The sequence below is a fragment of the Bombina bombina genome, chromosome 4 (genome assembly GCF_027579735.1).
Source record: "Bombina bombina isolate aBomBom1 chromosome 4, aBomBom1.pri, whole genome shotgun sequence".
Lineage (NCBI taxonomy): Eukaryota > Metazoa > Chordata > Amphibia > Anura > Bombinatoridae > Bombina > Bombina bombina.
In genome coordinates, this window is record NC_069502.1 from 878,280,384 (window position 1) to 878,296,304 (window position 15,921).

General features: G+C 37.2%; 1 protein-coding gene across 2 annotated transcripts in view; it reads right to left on the reverse strand.

Moving 5' to 3' along the window:
* Positions 1–15,921, reverse strand: part of LOC128657408 (gastrula zinc finger protein XlCGF26.1-like) — a 63,181-nt gene that overhangs the window by 38,843 nt on the left and 8,417 nt on the right. For both annotated transcript variants that reach the window (XM_053711747.1, XM_053711746.1), the window contains exons 2-4: positions 7,989–8,135; positions 7,626–7,752; positions 6,472–6,555 (exon numbers count right to left, since the gene is read on the reverse strand). In XM_053711747.1, coding sequence (XP_053567722.1) covers positions 6,472–6,555; positions 7,626–7,752; positions 7,989–8,003 — 226 coding nt within the window. In that variant the 5' untranslated portion in view covers positions 8,004–8,135. The remainder of the gene's footprint in view (positions 1–6,471; positions 6,556–7,625; positions 7,753–7,988; positions 8,136–15,921) is intronic.

A 15,921-nucleotide genomic window follows, 5' to 3' on the forward strand; every position in this document is an offset into this window, starting at 1 on the left:
AACCTCTGCCATAGACAACAATGTAAAGGCATGTTTTCTCCCCACTCCCACCAACTTTAGACTCCAAAAACGCCTTGTGCAGTTGTTTTTAATAAAAAACTACAATGCCCTCTATTTTAGTAGTTAAGGCACTTGGCCTTCTAAGGATTGTAATGAGTAAGACATGCATTTAACGTTAAACACCTATTTTCCCAAAAAACTTTTAGACATATAGACCAAAAGCAAAATAAACGTCTGATAAATGTGGATAATAATAGCGGTAGTAAAAAAAACATAATTTATGTAAGAACTTACCTGATAAATTCATTTCTTTCATATTAACAAGAGTCCATGAGCTAGTGACGTATGGGATATACATTCCTACCAGGAGGGGCAAAGTTTCCCAAACCTTAAAATGCCTATAAATACACCCCTCACCACACCCACAAATCAGTTTAACGAATAGCCAAGAAGTGGGGTGATAAGAAAAAGTGCGAAGCATATAAAATAAGGAATTGGAATAATTGTGCTTTATACAAAAAAATCATAACCACCACAAAAAAGGGTGGGCCTCATGGACTCTTGTTAATATGAAAGAAATGAATTTATCAGGTAAGTTCTTACATAAATTATGTTTTCTTTCATGTAATTAACAAGAGTCCATGAGCTAGTGACGTATGGGATAATGACTACCCAAGATGTGGATCTTTCCACACAAGAGTCACTAGAGAGGGAGGGATAAAATAAAGACAGCCAATTCCTGCTGAGAATAATCCACACCCAAAATAAAGTTTAACAAAAAACATAAGCAGAAGATTCAAACTGAAACCGCTGCCTGAAGAACTTTTCTACCAAAAACTGCTTCAGAAGAAGAAAATACATCAAAATGGTAGAATTTAGTAAAAGTATGCAAAGAAGACCAAGTTGCTGCTTTGCAGATCTGGTCAACCGAAGCTTCATTCCTAAACGCCCAGGAAGTAGATACTGACCTAGTAGAATGAGCTGTAATTCTTTGAGGCGGAGTTTTACCCGACTCAACATAGGCAAGATGAATTAAAGATTTCAACCAAGATGCCAAAGAAATGGCAGAAGCTTTCTGGCCTTTCCTAGAACCGGAAAAGATAACAAATAGACTAGAAGTCTTACGGAAAGATTTCGTAGCTTCAACATAATATTTCAAAGCTCTAATAACATCCAAAGAATGCAATGATTTCTCCTTAGAATTCTTAGGATTAGGACATAATGAAGGAACCACAATTTCTCTACTAATGTTGTTGGAATTCACAACTTTAGGTAAAAATTCAAAAGAAGTTCGCAACACCGCCTTATCCTGATGAAAAATCAGAAAAGGAGACTCACACGAAAGAGCAGATAATTCAGAAACTCTTCTAGCAGAAGAGATGGCCAAAAGGAACAAAACTTTCCAAGAAAGTAATTTAATGTCCAATGAATGCATAGGTTCAAACGGAGGAGCTTGAAGAGCTCCCAGAACCAAATTCAAACTCCAAGGAGGAGAAATTGACTTAATGACAGGTTTTATACGAACCAAAGCTTGTACAAAACAATGAATATCAGGAAGAATAGCAATCTTTCTGTGAAAAAGAACAGAAAGAGCAGAGATTTGTCCTTTCAAAGAACTTGCGGACAAACCCTTATCCAAACCATCCTGAAGAAATTGTAAAATTCTCGGTATTCTAAAAGAATGCCAAGAAAAATGATGAGAAAGACACCATGAAATATAAGTCTTCCAGACTCTATAATATATCTCTCGAGATACAGATTTACGAGCCTGTAACATAGTATTAATCACGGAGTCAGAGAAACCTCTATGACCAAGAATCAAGCGTTCAATCTCCATACCTTTAAATTTAAGGATTTCAGATCCGGATGGAAAAAAGGACCTTGTGACAGAAGGTCTGGTCTTAACGGAAGAGTCCATGGCTGGCAAGATGCCATCCGGACAAGATCCGCATACCAAAACCTGTGAGGCCATGCCGGAGCTATTAGCAGAACAAACGAGCATTCCCTCAGAATCTGGAGATTACTCTTGGAAGAAGAACTAGAGGCGGAAAGATATAGGCAGGATGATACTTCCAAGGAAGTGATAATGCATCCACTGCCTCCGCCTGAGGATCCCGGGATCTGGACAGATACCTGGGAAGTTTCTTGTTTAGATGAGAGGCCATCAGATCTATCTCTGGGAGCCCCCACAATTGAACAATCTGAAGAAATACCTCTGGGTGAAGAGACCATTCGCCCGGATGCAACGTTTGGCGACTGAGATAATCCGCTTCCCAATTGTCTACACCTGGGATATGAACCGCAGAGATTAGACAGGAGCTGGATTCCGCCCAAACCAAAATTCGAGATACTTCTTTCATAGCCAGAGGACTGTGAGTCCCTCCTTGATGATTGATGTATGCCACAGTTGTGACATTGTCTGTCTGAAAACAAATGAACGATTCTCTCTTCAGAAGAGGCCAAAACTGAAGAGCTCTGAAAATTGCACGGAGTTCCAAAATATTGATCGGTAATCTCACCTCCTGAGATTCCCAAACTCCTTGTGCCGTCAGAGATCCCCACACAGCTCCCCAACCTGTGAGACTTGCATCTGTTGAAATTACAGTCCAGGTCGGAAGAACAAAAGAAGCCCCCTGAATTAAACGATGGTGATTTGTCCACCACGTTAGAGAGTGTCGAACAATCGGTTTTAAAGATATTAATTGAGATATCTTCGTGTAATCCCTGCACCATTGGTTCAGCATACAGAGCTGAAGAGGTCGCATGTGAAAACGAGCAAAGGGGATCGCGTCCGATGCAGCAGTCATAAGACCTAGAATTTCCATGCATAAGGCTACCGAAGGAAATGATTGTGACTGAAGGTTTCGACAAGCTGTAATCAATTTTAGACGTCTCTTGTCTGTTAAAGACAGAGTCATGGACACTGAATCTATCTGGAAACCCAGAAAGGTTACCCTTGTTTGAGGAATCAAAGAACTTTTTGGTAAATTGATCCTCCAACCATGATCTTGAAGAAACAACACAAGTCGATTCGTATGAGACTCTGCTAAATGTAAAGACGGAGCAAGTACCAAGATATCGTCCAAATAAGGAAATACCACAATACCCTGTTCTCTGATTACAGACAGAAGGGCACCGAGAATCTTTGTGAAAATTCTTGGAGCTGTAGCAAGGCCAAACGGTAGAGCCACAAATTGGTAATGCTTGTCTAGAAAAGAGAATCTCAGGAACTGATAATGATCTGGATGAATCGGAATATGCAGATATGCATCCTGTAAATCTATTGTGGACATATAATTCCCTTGCTGAACAAAAGGCAATATAGTCCTTACAGTTACCATCTTGAACGTTGGTATCCTTACATAACGATTCAATAATTTTAGATCCAGAACTGGTCTGAAGGAATTCTCCTTCTTTGGTACAATGAAGAGATTTGAATAAAACCCCATCCCCTGTTCCGGAACTGGAACTGGCATAATTACTCCAGCCAACTCTAGATCTGAAACACAATCCAGAAATGCTTGAGCTTTCACTGGATTTACTGGGACATGGGAAAGAAAAAATCTCTTTGCAGGAGGTCTCATCTTGAAACCAATTCTGTACCCTTCTGAAACAATGTTCTGAATCCAAAGATTGTGAACAGATTTGATCCAAATTTCTTTGAAAAAACGTAACCTGCCCCCTACCAGCTGAACTGGAATGAGGGCCGTACCTTCATGTGAACTTAGAAGCAGGCTTTGCCTTTCTAGCAGGCTTGGATTTATTCCAGACTGGAGATGGTTTCCAAACTGAAACTGCTCCTGAGGACGAAGGATCAGGCTTTTGTTCTTTGTTGAAACGAAAGGAACGAAAACGATTGTTAGCCCTGTTTTTACCTTTAGATTTTTTATCCTGTGGTAAAAAAGTTCCTTTCCCACCAGTAACAGTTGAAATAATAGAATCCAACTGAGAACCAAATAATTTGTTTCCCTGGAAAGAAATGGAAAGTAGAGTTGATTTAGAAGCCATATCAGCATTCCAAGTCTTAAGCCATAAAGCTCTTCTGGCTAAGATAGCCAGAGACATAAATCTAACATCAACTCTAATAATATCAAAAATGGCATCACAGATGAAATTATTAGCATGCTGGAGAAGAATAATAATATCATGAGAATCACGATTTGTTACTTGTTGCGCTAGAGTTTCCAACCAAAAAGTTGAAGCTGCAGCAACATCAGCCAATGATATAGCAGGTCTAAGAAGATTACCTGAACATAGATAAGCTTTTCTTAGAAAAGATTCAATTTTTCTATCTAAAGGATCCTTAAACGAGGTACCATCTGACGTAGGAATGGTAGTACGTTTAGCAAGGGTAGAAATAGCCCCATCAACTTTAGGGATTTTGTCCCAAAATTCTAACCTGTCAGGCGGAACAGGATATAATTGCTTAAAACGTTTAGAAGGAGTAAATGAATTACCCAATTTATCCCATTCCTTAGCAATTACTGCAGAAATAGCATTAGGAACAGGAAAGACTTCTGGAATAACCGCAGGAGCTTTAAAAACCTTATCCAAACGTATAGAATTAGTATCAAGAGGACTAGAATCCTCTATTTCTAAAGCAATTAGTACTTCTTTAAGTAAAGAGCGAATAAATTCCATCTTAAATAAATATGAAGATTTATCAGCATCAATCTCTGAGACAGAATCCTCTGAACTAGAAGAGTCCAAAGAATCAGAATGATGGTGTTCATTTAAAAATTCATCTGTAGAGAGAGAAGATTTAAAAGACTTTTTACGTTTACTAGAAGGAGAAATAACAGACAAAGCCTTCTTTATGGATTCAGAAACAAAATCTCTTATGTTATCAGGAACATTCTGCACCTTAGATGTTGAGGGAACTGCAACAGGCAATGGTACATCACTAAAGGAAATATTATCTGCTTTAACAAGTTTGTCATGACAATTAATACAAACAACAGCTGGAGAAATAGCTACCAAAAGTTTACAGCAGATACACTTAGCTTTGGTAGATCCAGCAGGCAGTGGTTTTCCTGTAGTATCTTCTGGCTCAGATGCAACGTGAGACATCTTGCAATATGTAAGAGAAAAAACAACATATAAAGCAAAATAAATCAAATTCCTTATAAGACAGTTTCAGGAATGGGAAAAAAAAATGCCAAACATCAAGCTTCTAGCAACCAGAAGCAAATGAAAATGAGACTGAAATAATGTGGAGACAAAAGCGACGCCCATATTTTTTGGCGCCAAATAAGACGCCCACATTATTTGGCGCCTAAATGCTTTTGGCGTCAAAAATGACGCCACATCCGGAACGCCGACATTTTTGGCGCAAAATAACGTCAAAAAATGACGCAACTTCCGGCGACACGTATGACGCCGGAAACGGAAATGAATTTTTGCGCCAAAAAAATCCGCGCCAAAAATGACGCAATAAAATGAAGCATTTTCAGCCCCCGCGAGCCTAACAGCCCACAGGGAAAAAAGTCAAATTTTTGAGGTAAGACAAAATATGATAATTTAAAGCATAATCCCAAATATGAAACTGACTGTCTGGAAATAAGGAAAGTTGAACATTCTGAGTCAAGGCAAATAAATGTTTGAATACATATATTTAGAACTTTATAAATAAAGTGCCCAACCATAGCTTAGAGTGTCACAGAAAATAAGACTTACTTACCCCAGGACACTCATCTACATGTTTGTAGAAAGCCAAACCAGTACTGAAACGAGAATCAGTAGAGGAAATGGTAAATATAAGAGTATATCGTCGATCTGAAAAGGGAGGTAAGAGATGAATCTCTACGACCGATAACAGAGAACCTTATGAAATAGACCCCGTAGAAGGAGATCACTGCATTCAATAGGCAATACTCTCCTCACATCCCTCTGACATTCACTGCACGCTGAGAGGAAAACCGGGCTCCAACTTGCTGCGGAGCGCATATCAACGTAGAATCTAGCACAAACTTACTTCACCACCTCCCTTGGAGGCAAAGTTTGTAAAACTGATTTGTGGGTGTGGTGAGGGGTGTATTTATAGGCATTTTAAGGTTTGGGAAACTTTGCCCCTCCTGGTAGGAATGTATATCCCATACGTCACTAGCTCATGGACTCTTGTTAATTACATGAAAGAAAACACGATCCAGGTTCCATATAAATAGAAAGCAGGCAACTCCAATTACTACAAGTAACACATAAACAAAGTGCCCAGATATTTGCACCAGTAAATAAATACATTTGCCACATAATAGTCCTGAGTGACTGCCATTCTTATTAGAAGAGCAAAACAAAAAGGATAATATCAGAAGAGCCTCTGTGTTTCTGTCCATCCTCATTAAAAGGGAACAACTCTTTGTTAGTGAGTACTTTTTAGGTGAGACAAGATATATGATGATCTACAGCAGATCAATTTACTAAACAATAAAAGTTACTGTATGGTTAACTATCACATAGGAATTTATTACTCACCATTGGTATTTAGAAAATTGCTCACATACGGCTCCTCTCTATGCTCAATCTTTGTAACCAGTAAAGGTTTCACATGAACATATCCTGTGCGGACATAAATTTACAGGCTATGTGAGAAAAAAAAACTATACGATGCCAAAATTAAATAATCACAATTAGCTGGTAAAACGAAGATTCACAGGTCCTGCTGCTGAAAGTTATTTTAACTTCATCACAAATAATAAATAACTTGACTTTAGAGTAAAAAAAAATATATATTTTAAAGCAAAACAAAAACAGTTGCAATTATAAAGTATATTGTAAACATTCTTATAATAAAATCTGAAATGCATTGCAGTGTATTGTATATGCCTTTAAACCAAGTATAAAAATAAACATGTTATATAACGAAATTTTAATTTCTCATTTTGATATTTATATAATCCCTATTTTAATGTAACAGGTTTGTATTTAAAATACACAAGATCCATCTTCTGACAAAGTTATATATATTTTTTACATAATTAGCACTGTGTGCGCACGTTATTTGGGGCTCTTTTGCCATTTAAAGCACCTGGCTCTCATAGGGATATAAAGCGTTTCACTGAACATTGATAAAAGGTAAATATTACACATATAAACAGATAATAAGGTTTCTATTACAGTCTCTGTCCCTCATATAATATATCCCCTGGTGTACAGTGCTGCAAGGGGTGCTGGTTTCTATGGCTATCACTTGCAGCTTACAGTGACATGAGATCCTGCATTGGACATAAGGGTTACCTGCCCCTCTGAGTGGTGACCGTAGCCAGATACTAAGCCCCACTAGAGCCTCTGCTTTCCTTTATTTAAAACTATGATGAAGAGCCTATGACTCTGGGCACTCAAATGTGTGTTATGGCATCACACACACATATGACAGGATCACTATGGGCCAGTAGCACAGTGTGTGATGTATAAATGGTGGTGGGACCTTAGCTATATAACCAAGCAGAAAGCAGTGCAAGGGAAGGGTGCACAGGGTCGTATATCACATGAATGATTTTATTAAGTAACAAATGTCTGTAATAACCAACACACAGATTTTATACCTGTTTAACACAAGACCAGATTATGTGTCACTTATATGTGTTTTCCTCTTGTCCCATTACCTGAAGAGTTATATAAATTATTACCTAGAGAACTGAGGATCTTGTAATTCTCCAGCATCACATCCTTATAAAGCTCTTTTTGTTCCTCAGTTAAACAGCCCCACTCCTCCTCCGAGAAATAAACTGCAACTTCATGAAACTCCATTTGTTCCTTAAAATAAAAAAAATAAAAAAACCATAAAACAGAATTTAATTTGTAAAGTGTAAACCACATAGAGCAAACTGTGACAATGACCATGAACAAACCCAGAGCTTAGCCAGTAACCATGAACAGTCCATATGGTCAGTGTGCTCACTCTCCCTGGGTTTGTGCTCAGTGTGTGTTGTATCAGACCCAGACATCAAACTCAACAGCAGATAAGTAACAATATGACTAGTTGTCCTCACCTCCCTAGTCATCATGCAGATCTCTAAGGTTTGGTTTTACTCAGTTGCCGTCTTGTTGGTCACAAGTCAGTCAGCCTGGCTGTGGTCTTTCAGTGAAGTGTGTGACACTGAGTAACAGGTGCCCACCTTGTGACCCGCAGTAACAATCTAAACAAGAGAGGGAGGATGTGTAAATGCTAAAATAAAGACAAAAGAAGACATATCATTACAGAAATAGCAATTTCAAGAAAATATTCTGGAAGTATTAGTTACATATTTTGCTTGAACGGACATTTATTACAAATTTAGGGCCTGATTACGAGTGGAGTGCAAACATTTGCTTGCAAGCGATAAAGGGTTTATCAAAGGTGTTTGCCCTCACCAGGCTTACCAATGGTATTAGAAATTGAAAGTAAATGCTTTTGCTTGAGCGCAATCACGATTTATGCTAGAACTAGTGTCAAAATGGTTAAGGAAAGAAATATACCTATCCCTCTCTACCGCTATCCCTTTATTTTTTTGCAGTTTAGGATCCCCCTAACCCTCCAACCTCCCTGATCCCCATCAAACAGCTCTCTAACCCTCCCCCCCTCTAACTATTGCTGCCATCTTAGGTACTGGCAGCTGTCTATAAACCTCTTTTTTTATTAAAAATGTTTACATTTTTTTTCTGTAGTGTAGTGGTCCCACCACCTCCCCCTCTCCCTCGTTCACCATTAGTACCCCCCTGCACCCCCAAAACCCCTTTTCTCTAGTGAAGCTGCTCCATCCCTCCCTGTTCCTTTAAAAATATAATTTCTCTAGTGTAGGGCCCTCGCACTCCCTCACCTGCTGAGCCGCCCACACCTCCCGCCTGCACCATCAGAAGATCGTTACAGACGGTGATCGTGTCAACGATCAGGCATCTGCCCTCATATAGAGTCGGAGCGCCGCGAGCGCTCCCTCTCCATATGCGGCAGATGCCTGGAGCTTCAGCTCTCGTTTGTAACTTAACAGCTGAGAGTGCTGGAGCTTTCTGGCACCAGCGGTTAAGGCCAGATATGTTTGTCCTCGTGCATTCTCTATTGCGCATGACTGCATCAGAGAAACATATTTGGCCTTTTATAATATAGGATGATTACCGCGACTTCAGAGCTCTGGTTAACCGTTTCGCAAAACAAAAAAAAAGTTACACAAAACACACATATATATATATATATATATATATATATATATATATATATATATATATATATATATATATATATATATATACATATATACACATACACACACACCTACAAACACATAAATACAACAGTAAAACAGAACAAACTATTATGCTGCTGCTGGTGGTATTTGCATGCAGCTATTCTGCTTGCCACAGTCAGAATTAGAAAGTTTGCACCTGCAGACGCATAATGTTTGTGATAAATTTATATGGCATCCTGGGGAATGTAACTAATGAGGATCTGTGCTTTGTTCTCCAGCGGATTTTGCGCACAGCCTGATACCTAATGGTAGGTTAGTAGCATCTGGCATCTGCAGGTATGCTGAGTAGTATGGTTGTTAGTACAAGTGCTACGGGCACTGAGATGTGCATCTACCAGCAGAGACTCTGCACAGCCAGATGGACCCTCTCAGAAAACTCACTAGCACATCACCAGAATCTAGTTTATCCCCTATCACCACTCAGTGTCTAGATAGCTTGAGACTGGTGATTCGGATAAGTTGTTCAGTTTCCCTAACTTACGTAATAGCTTCAAGGTTACCCAATGACAAATTGCTGCAGATCACCTGGCTGATGGACTAAGCCGTACCCAATTTTATCCCCTAGTCTTCTGAGCAGGACTGCCCATGGGGAAAGCTGACTCCATCACAGGGTGAAGGGCTACCACTAATCTAGAGGTATCACTATGGCAGCAGTGCCCAATACATTTGGGCTAGCTCTGATTGCTACTTTGGCTGCTTTATGCCAGTAGTATGATATCATTCAGTATTGTACATTAACCCAGTTACAGCCAAGTAGGATGTGTCGTCTTTCCTGTCCGCCAATTAACCATTACATTACAAAATGGTCTCTACAGAGAAGATGAATAGTTTCAAATAATGTATTAGTTTTCCTATCTATATTAGCATTGTTTTTAAGTGCAGGAAAATACTCCTTGAAAAGGCTTGTGGGTATGTTTATCCTACCTCCTGGTGTTCAGTGGTATCCAGTATATGTCAAGCCATTATAAACAGCATATTAAATAGAAAAACAAGTGGAAAATAAGTCCCATAACTGACAAAATTGTCTAATGAAAACAATTGTGTTAAAGGGAAAGTCTACTTGAAAATTTGTATTGTTTAAAAAGATAGATAATCCCTTTATTTACCATTCCACAGTTTTTCATAACCAACACGGATATTAATATAATTTTTACCTCTGTGATTACGTTGTTTCTAAGCCACTGGAGATTGCCTCCTTATCTCAGTGCTTTTTATAAACTTGCATTTTAGACCCTTAGTGCTTAGCACTGTTTGGCTGTGAAAATCAAATAAAATTCACTGAGATAAGAGGCGGCCTGTAGGGGCTTAGAAACAGGCAGATATTTAGAGGTTATAAAGTATATTAATATAACAATGCTGGTTATGCAAAGATGGGGAATGGGTTGTAAAGGCATTTTCTATCTTTTTAAACAATAAAAAAAAAATAATCAACTAGATTGCCCCTTTAAGTGAATATTTTACATTTGAAAGAGGATATTTTAAAATGCATTCTTAATATGAATGTTCTATTTAATCAAACTAATTTTTAAGTTTACACTTGAAAAGGCCTGTCCTAAATAACCAAGTTGTAGGAGTTATCCCTCCCAGACAGTGAGACTTCAAAACTTCAGTATCAGTTGTGCAGAAATTTGCATTGTCAGCCAGTTTCAATACATATATAAATAGAAATTAACCAAATATAAGCTAGTTCTATATATTGATGCAAACAGGTGTATAATATGTATTAATACTTTCCCCTTCTGGTGAACCGCAGCCGTCCCACAGTCTCTCCCAAGGTCTGTGTGAATATATCAGGTGTGCTAGCTGGAGGCGCTGGTTCAGCTTGTATCAGTCGTTGGTATCTTCCTTTCCTTTCCTTCCTCAGTTGTATAAGTCTAGGTGCAAAATAGTGGTGCTGAAATATCAGACAATACACCATACAAAGGTGAATATCTACTCACAGTGTATATTGCAGGTTACCGGCTCCTTCCCAATATGAAAAGACAATATCACAGATTCAGTAAAAAAGTTTGTCTTTATTTGGCTCAACGCAAAAGCGTTTCAAAGGTCCCAGCCGTCTTTCTCAAGAGCAATAAAAGTGCTTTACAAACCAAAGCATACCTTTCCGCTGCACAGGTGGCCTTTAAATACATGTCAGTTACGCTACCTGCTTCCCCATTGGAGGAGAGCAGGTTTACACCCGATTCAAAATTTCAATTGTAAATTTAAAATAAACATCTAAAAAAACATAAAAAACAATATTAATTATATTAGAAACTATAAGTTTGTTTTAAAATATAAAATTTCTGTAGATATCATCATTTTTGCCGGTTTTGTAGTTCCCTTTCAGGTAGTTTTCTGTTTCAAGTTCCCTTTCAGGTCTGATATGTCAGTGGGTATCACATGTTATCGAATGTCCAATGAAAAACAGTTTCTGATTTTCTCAAAATAAAAAGACATAAGTGTTATTCACAGATACAAAGTTTCTTATATGAATTCTGCTTATCCAAATATTTAGAGGAGGTAGAATAAATTGCCACTTAGAAGTATATTACAAGTTGGAATAGATACTTTTCATAATTAAACATTCATATTATAAATAGACTTCTATATTTATTGAATGTTAGATATTGACTCAGCGACTTGTGTGTTGAAAAAGATGAAAATATGGGGCCTAAATAAATCAGTAACATTTTTTGTTCCTGTTGAGGTGAATACGATTATAAGGACACACACAGAAAAAAAAAAAAAAAAAAAAAAAAGGGGGCAAAATAAATATGTATTTATACAGACAGTTCATGTCATATCATCACACTTAATGTTTATATATACACATATTGTACAAAAGAATATAATTCTCACACTTAATTTCAAGAAATTATATGCAACACACAAGTCGCTGAGTCAATATCTAACATTCAATAAATATAGAAGTCTATTTATAATATGAATGTTTAATTATGAAAAGTATCTATTCCAACTTGTAATATACTTCTAAGTGGCAATTTATTCTACCTCCTCTAAATATTTGGATAAGCAGAATTCATATAAGAAACTTTGTATCTGTGAATAACACTTATGTCTTTTTATTTTGAGAAAATCAGAAACTGTTTTTCATTGGACATTCGATAACATGTGATACCCACTGACATATCAGACCTGAATGGGAACCTAAAATAGAGAACTACCTGAAAGGGAACTACAAAACATCACTATACCAGAAACTGAATTTCATTGGACAACCTATAACATGTGATCTTCACTGACATACCGGACCTGAAAGGGAACTTGAAACAGAAAACTACCTGAAAGGGAACTACAAAACCGGCAAAAATGATGATATCTACAGAAATCTTATATTTTAAAACAAACTTATAGTTTCTAATATAATTAATATTGTTTTTTATGTTTTTTTAGATGTTTATTTTAAATTTACAATTGAAATTTTGAATCGGGTGTAAACCTGCTCTCCTCCAATGGGGAAGCAGGTAGCGTAACTGACATGTATTTAAAGGCCGCCTGTGCAGCGGAAAGGTATGCTTTGGTTTGTAAAGCACTTTTATTGCTCTTGAGAAAGACGGCTGGGACCGTTGAAACGCTTTTGCGTTGAGCCAAATAAAGACAAACTTTTTTACTGAATCTGTGATATTGTCTTTTCATATTGGGAAGGAGCCGGTAACCTGCAATATACACTGTGAGTAGATATTCACCTTTGTATGGTGTATTGTCTGATATTTCAGCACCACTATTTTGCACCTAGACTTATACAACTGAGGAAGGAAAGGAAAGGAAGATACCAAACAACTGATACAAGCTGAACCAGCGCCTCCAGCTAGCACACCAGTTCTATATATTGGCCTTTATCCCTGGGTAATACTTACCAGTGAAAAACCCCTTCCCAGGGGATGTGGACAGAACCACTACTCCCCTAATTTACCTATAAAAGGTAATCCTCGGGCACCTCCCTTTCCTCTTCCTAGAGATGTCTGGTCAAAAAAGGTGGACTAGGAAAGGAGTTAGGGAGCCTTGTAAGTATTACCCAGGGATATAGGCCAAGATATAGAAATTGCATATATTTCATTATTAATTTCTAGTTATCTTGGCCTTCCCTGGTAATACTTTCCAGTGAATAGAGTATAAAACAATACACTATAAAAGATGGGTGGGAAAAATACAAATATAAGATTACATGTTAAACAACATTTTACAATCAACATTAAGCAGCAGCAGATCGGCATTTGTCAAGCCTAAAAGGAAACGAATGTATGATGGTATGTCAAACTACTGTTTAAGAAATCCCTCCAAGTAAAATCTCTATCTCAATACACCAAGATACAGCGACTACTCTCATAAAAACACACTTCAAAACTTGATCATCTTCTACCTAAAGACTAAATAAATGAATAGTCATTAAGAAATAGCTGGGTATAAGAAACTTCAAAAGTAGAATTTCCCTATTTCTTACCAATATATGAAAAGAACAGACAATATCACGCAATGCAGGTAGTTACCCTATACCCCTATAAAAAGTATATTAAAAAATCCAAAACAATTCTAGACAGAGTCTAGAACAGTGCACAGGAATAATTTGAAATTCAGAACACATCTATCTGGACATGATGATCACTAGAAATGAACAGTCTAAACAGTAAGAGACGCCCCAGAGTGGTTAAAGTGATGTTACAATCAACGCTACTAAATCTAAAGGAAGGTCTACAGAACGTACAATTATTCTATGGTAAGTATAGGATATAAGCCAAGACAGAAAAATAAGGATTGTAACTGTAAGGGCCCTTGAGCCCACTATACCAGAAGTAGGTGGAACTACAAACACCTGGATTTTCAAAATCTCTGAAAATATCCATCATAAAGAAAACTAAAACATCTTGCATAGAACTTACAAGTGCAGAAAAAAATTATACTGCACACATGAAATCCAAGTAATCGTATCGTCAAATTGAAAAGAAAAACTGTAATTCAGATGAATTAGTGATTCTAAAAAACATTCTTAAAATTCAGAAATAATGGTCATAAAGGAACTACTACAAAATGACTAATAAAAACTGTTTTCTTCCCTCTCAATTGTTAACTGCAGATGAAGGTTGGTAACATTTAATTCCTGGAATTTTTTTATCCCTATGACTGTAAAAATGTCAAAAACTACAGAAATTTCGATCAAATGATAAAAAATCCATACTTACCTGCCATTCCATCTAAAATAAAAAAATCTAACCTGAAATTTTTGAGCATGAATCATGAATGATGACTAGAGCTAGCACAATAATGTGCACTGTAAGATTGGAAATGCTTCTGTCAATAGCACCTGAGTTATAATATGTAAATTCCAGTTGTTCTAAAAACCATCAGAACCAACAATGTCTTCTTATAGGGACAGTCAAGTCCAAAAAAAACTTTCATGTTTCAAATAGGGCATGTAATTTTAAACAACTTTCCAAATTATTATTTTTTTGTTTACCAATTTTGCTTTGTTCTCTTGGTATTCTTCGTTGAAAGCTAAACCTAGGAGGTTCATATGCTAATTTCTTAGACCTTGAAGGCCGCCTCTAATCTAAATGCATTTTGATAGTGTTTCACCACTAGAGGGCATTAGTTCATGTGTTTCATATAGATAACATTGAGCTCATATACGTGAATTTACCATGGAGACAGCTCTGATTGGCTAAAATGCAAGTCTGTCAAAAGAACTGAAATAAGGGGGCAGTCTGCTGAGGCTTAGATACAAGATAATTACAGAGGTAAAACGTGTATAATTATAACTGTGTTCAGTTATAATTATTCGTCAGAGCCGAAACGCGTAGAGAAAGGAAACCAGTTCCAAACAACACGTATTCACTGGCCAGTAGACGTGAACTACTGGACTCCCAGAACCGCCACTGTTGGAAGCTTGAAGTACTGTAAAAGCAGATAGATGTGCAATCGTCTTCGAGTGAGCGGTAGGAGTGTCGAAGCCATCAGGCATTTCTTCTCTTTCTAACAAGGGAATTTTAATTAACGTGCTCCAAGGAGGAGCTGTAGGGATTGGTTCTTACAAGATCTGTTGGTTTCGGCTAATCCCGAGGATGGTGTAATTATCACGAGTGAGCCCAGACGTTCATGGTAAGGCATTTGCATTCTCCGATAACCCGTAGAGCTCAAGAAGACTAATCGGGTAAGCGATTGCCCTAAACACAGGGCTGCACATTGTCATCTAGAAGGACCGTATTTCACTCATTGACTTTTATACCTAATAGACACATTGTGCCAGTCAAATTTAAGAACTGCCATAGATATCCTAATTTCTTAAGGTATCGGACCGATTCTACACAAAGTTGTTAAATATTACATAAACTAAGTGTGACTTTTGGACATAATTATCAACTGAGTTCACAATTGATCTACAACAGCTGCTACATTTTTGGTCGACACATTGATTTTTATTTTTTCTTTATGATACTTTTCCTCATCATTTTTTAGTAAATAACCATTAATATAGGTTATTATATCTATTAGCAATGTTTTTTAATATTTTTTATTTGGTCAGAACACCGGTGTTCAATTCCTAGATCCTTATATATTTTGGCCTCCTTTATCAATGATATTGTCTTATAAATAGTGTAAATACTATAATAAATATATTCATTTTTAATACTGTTGTTGTCCTGCTGTTTTTAGATTGTTCTTTTCATTTTCACATTGTTACCATGAACACAGTGTTACCATGAGC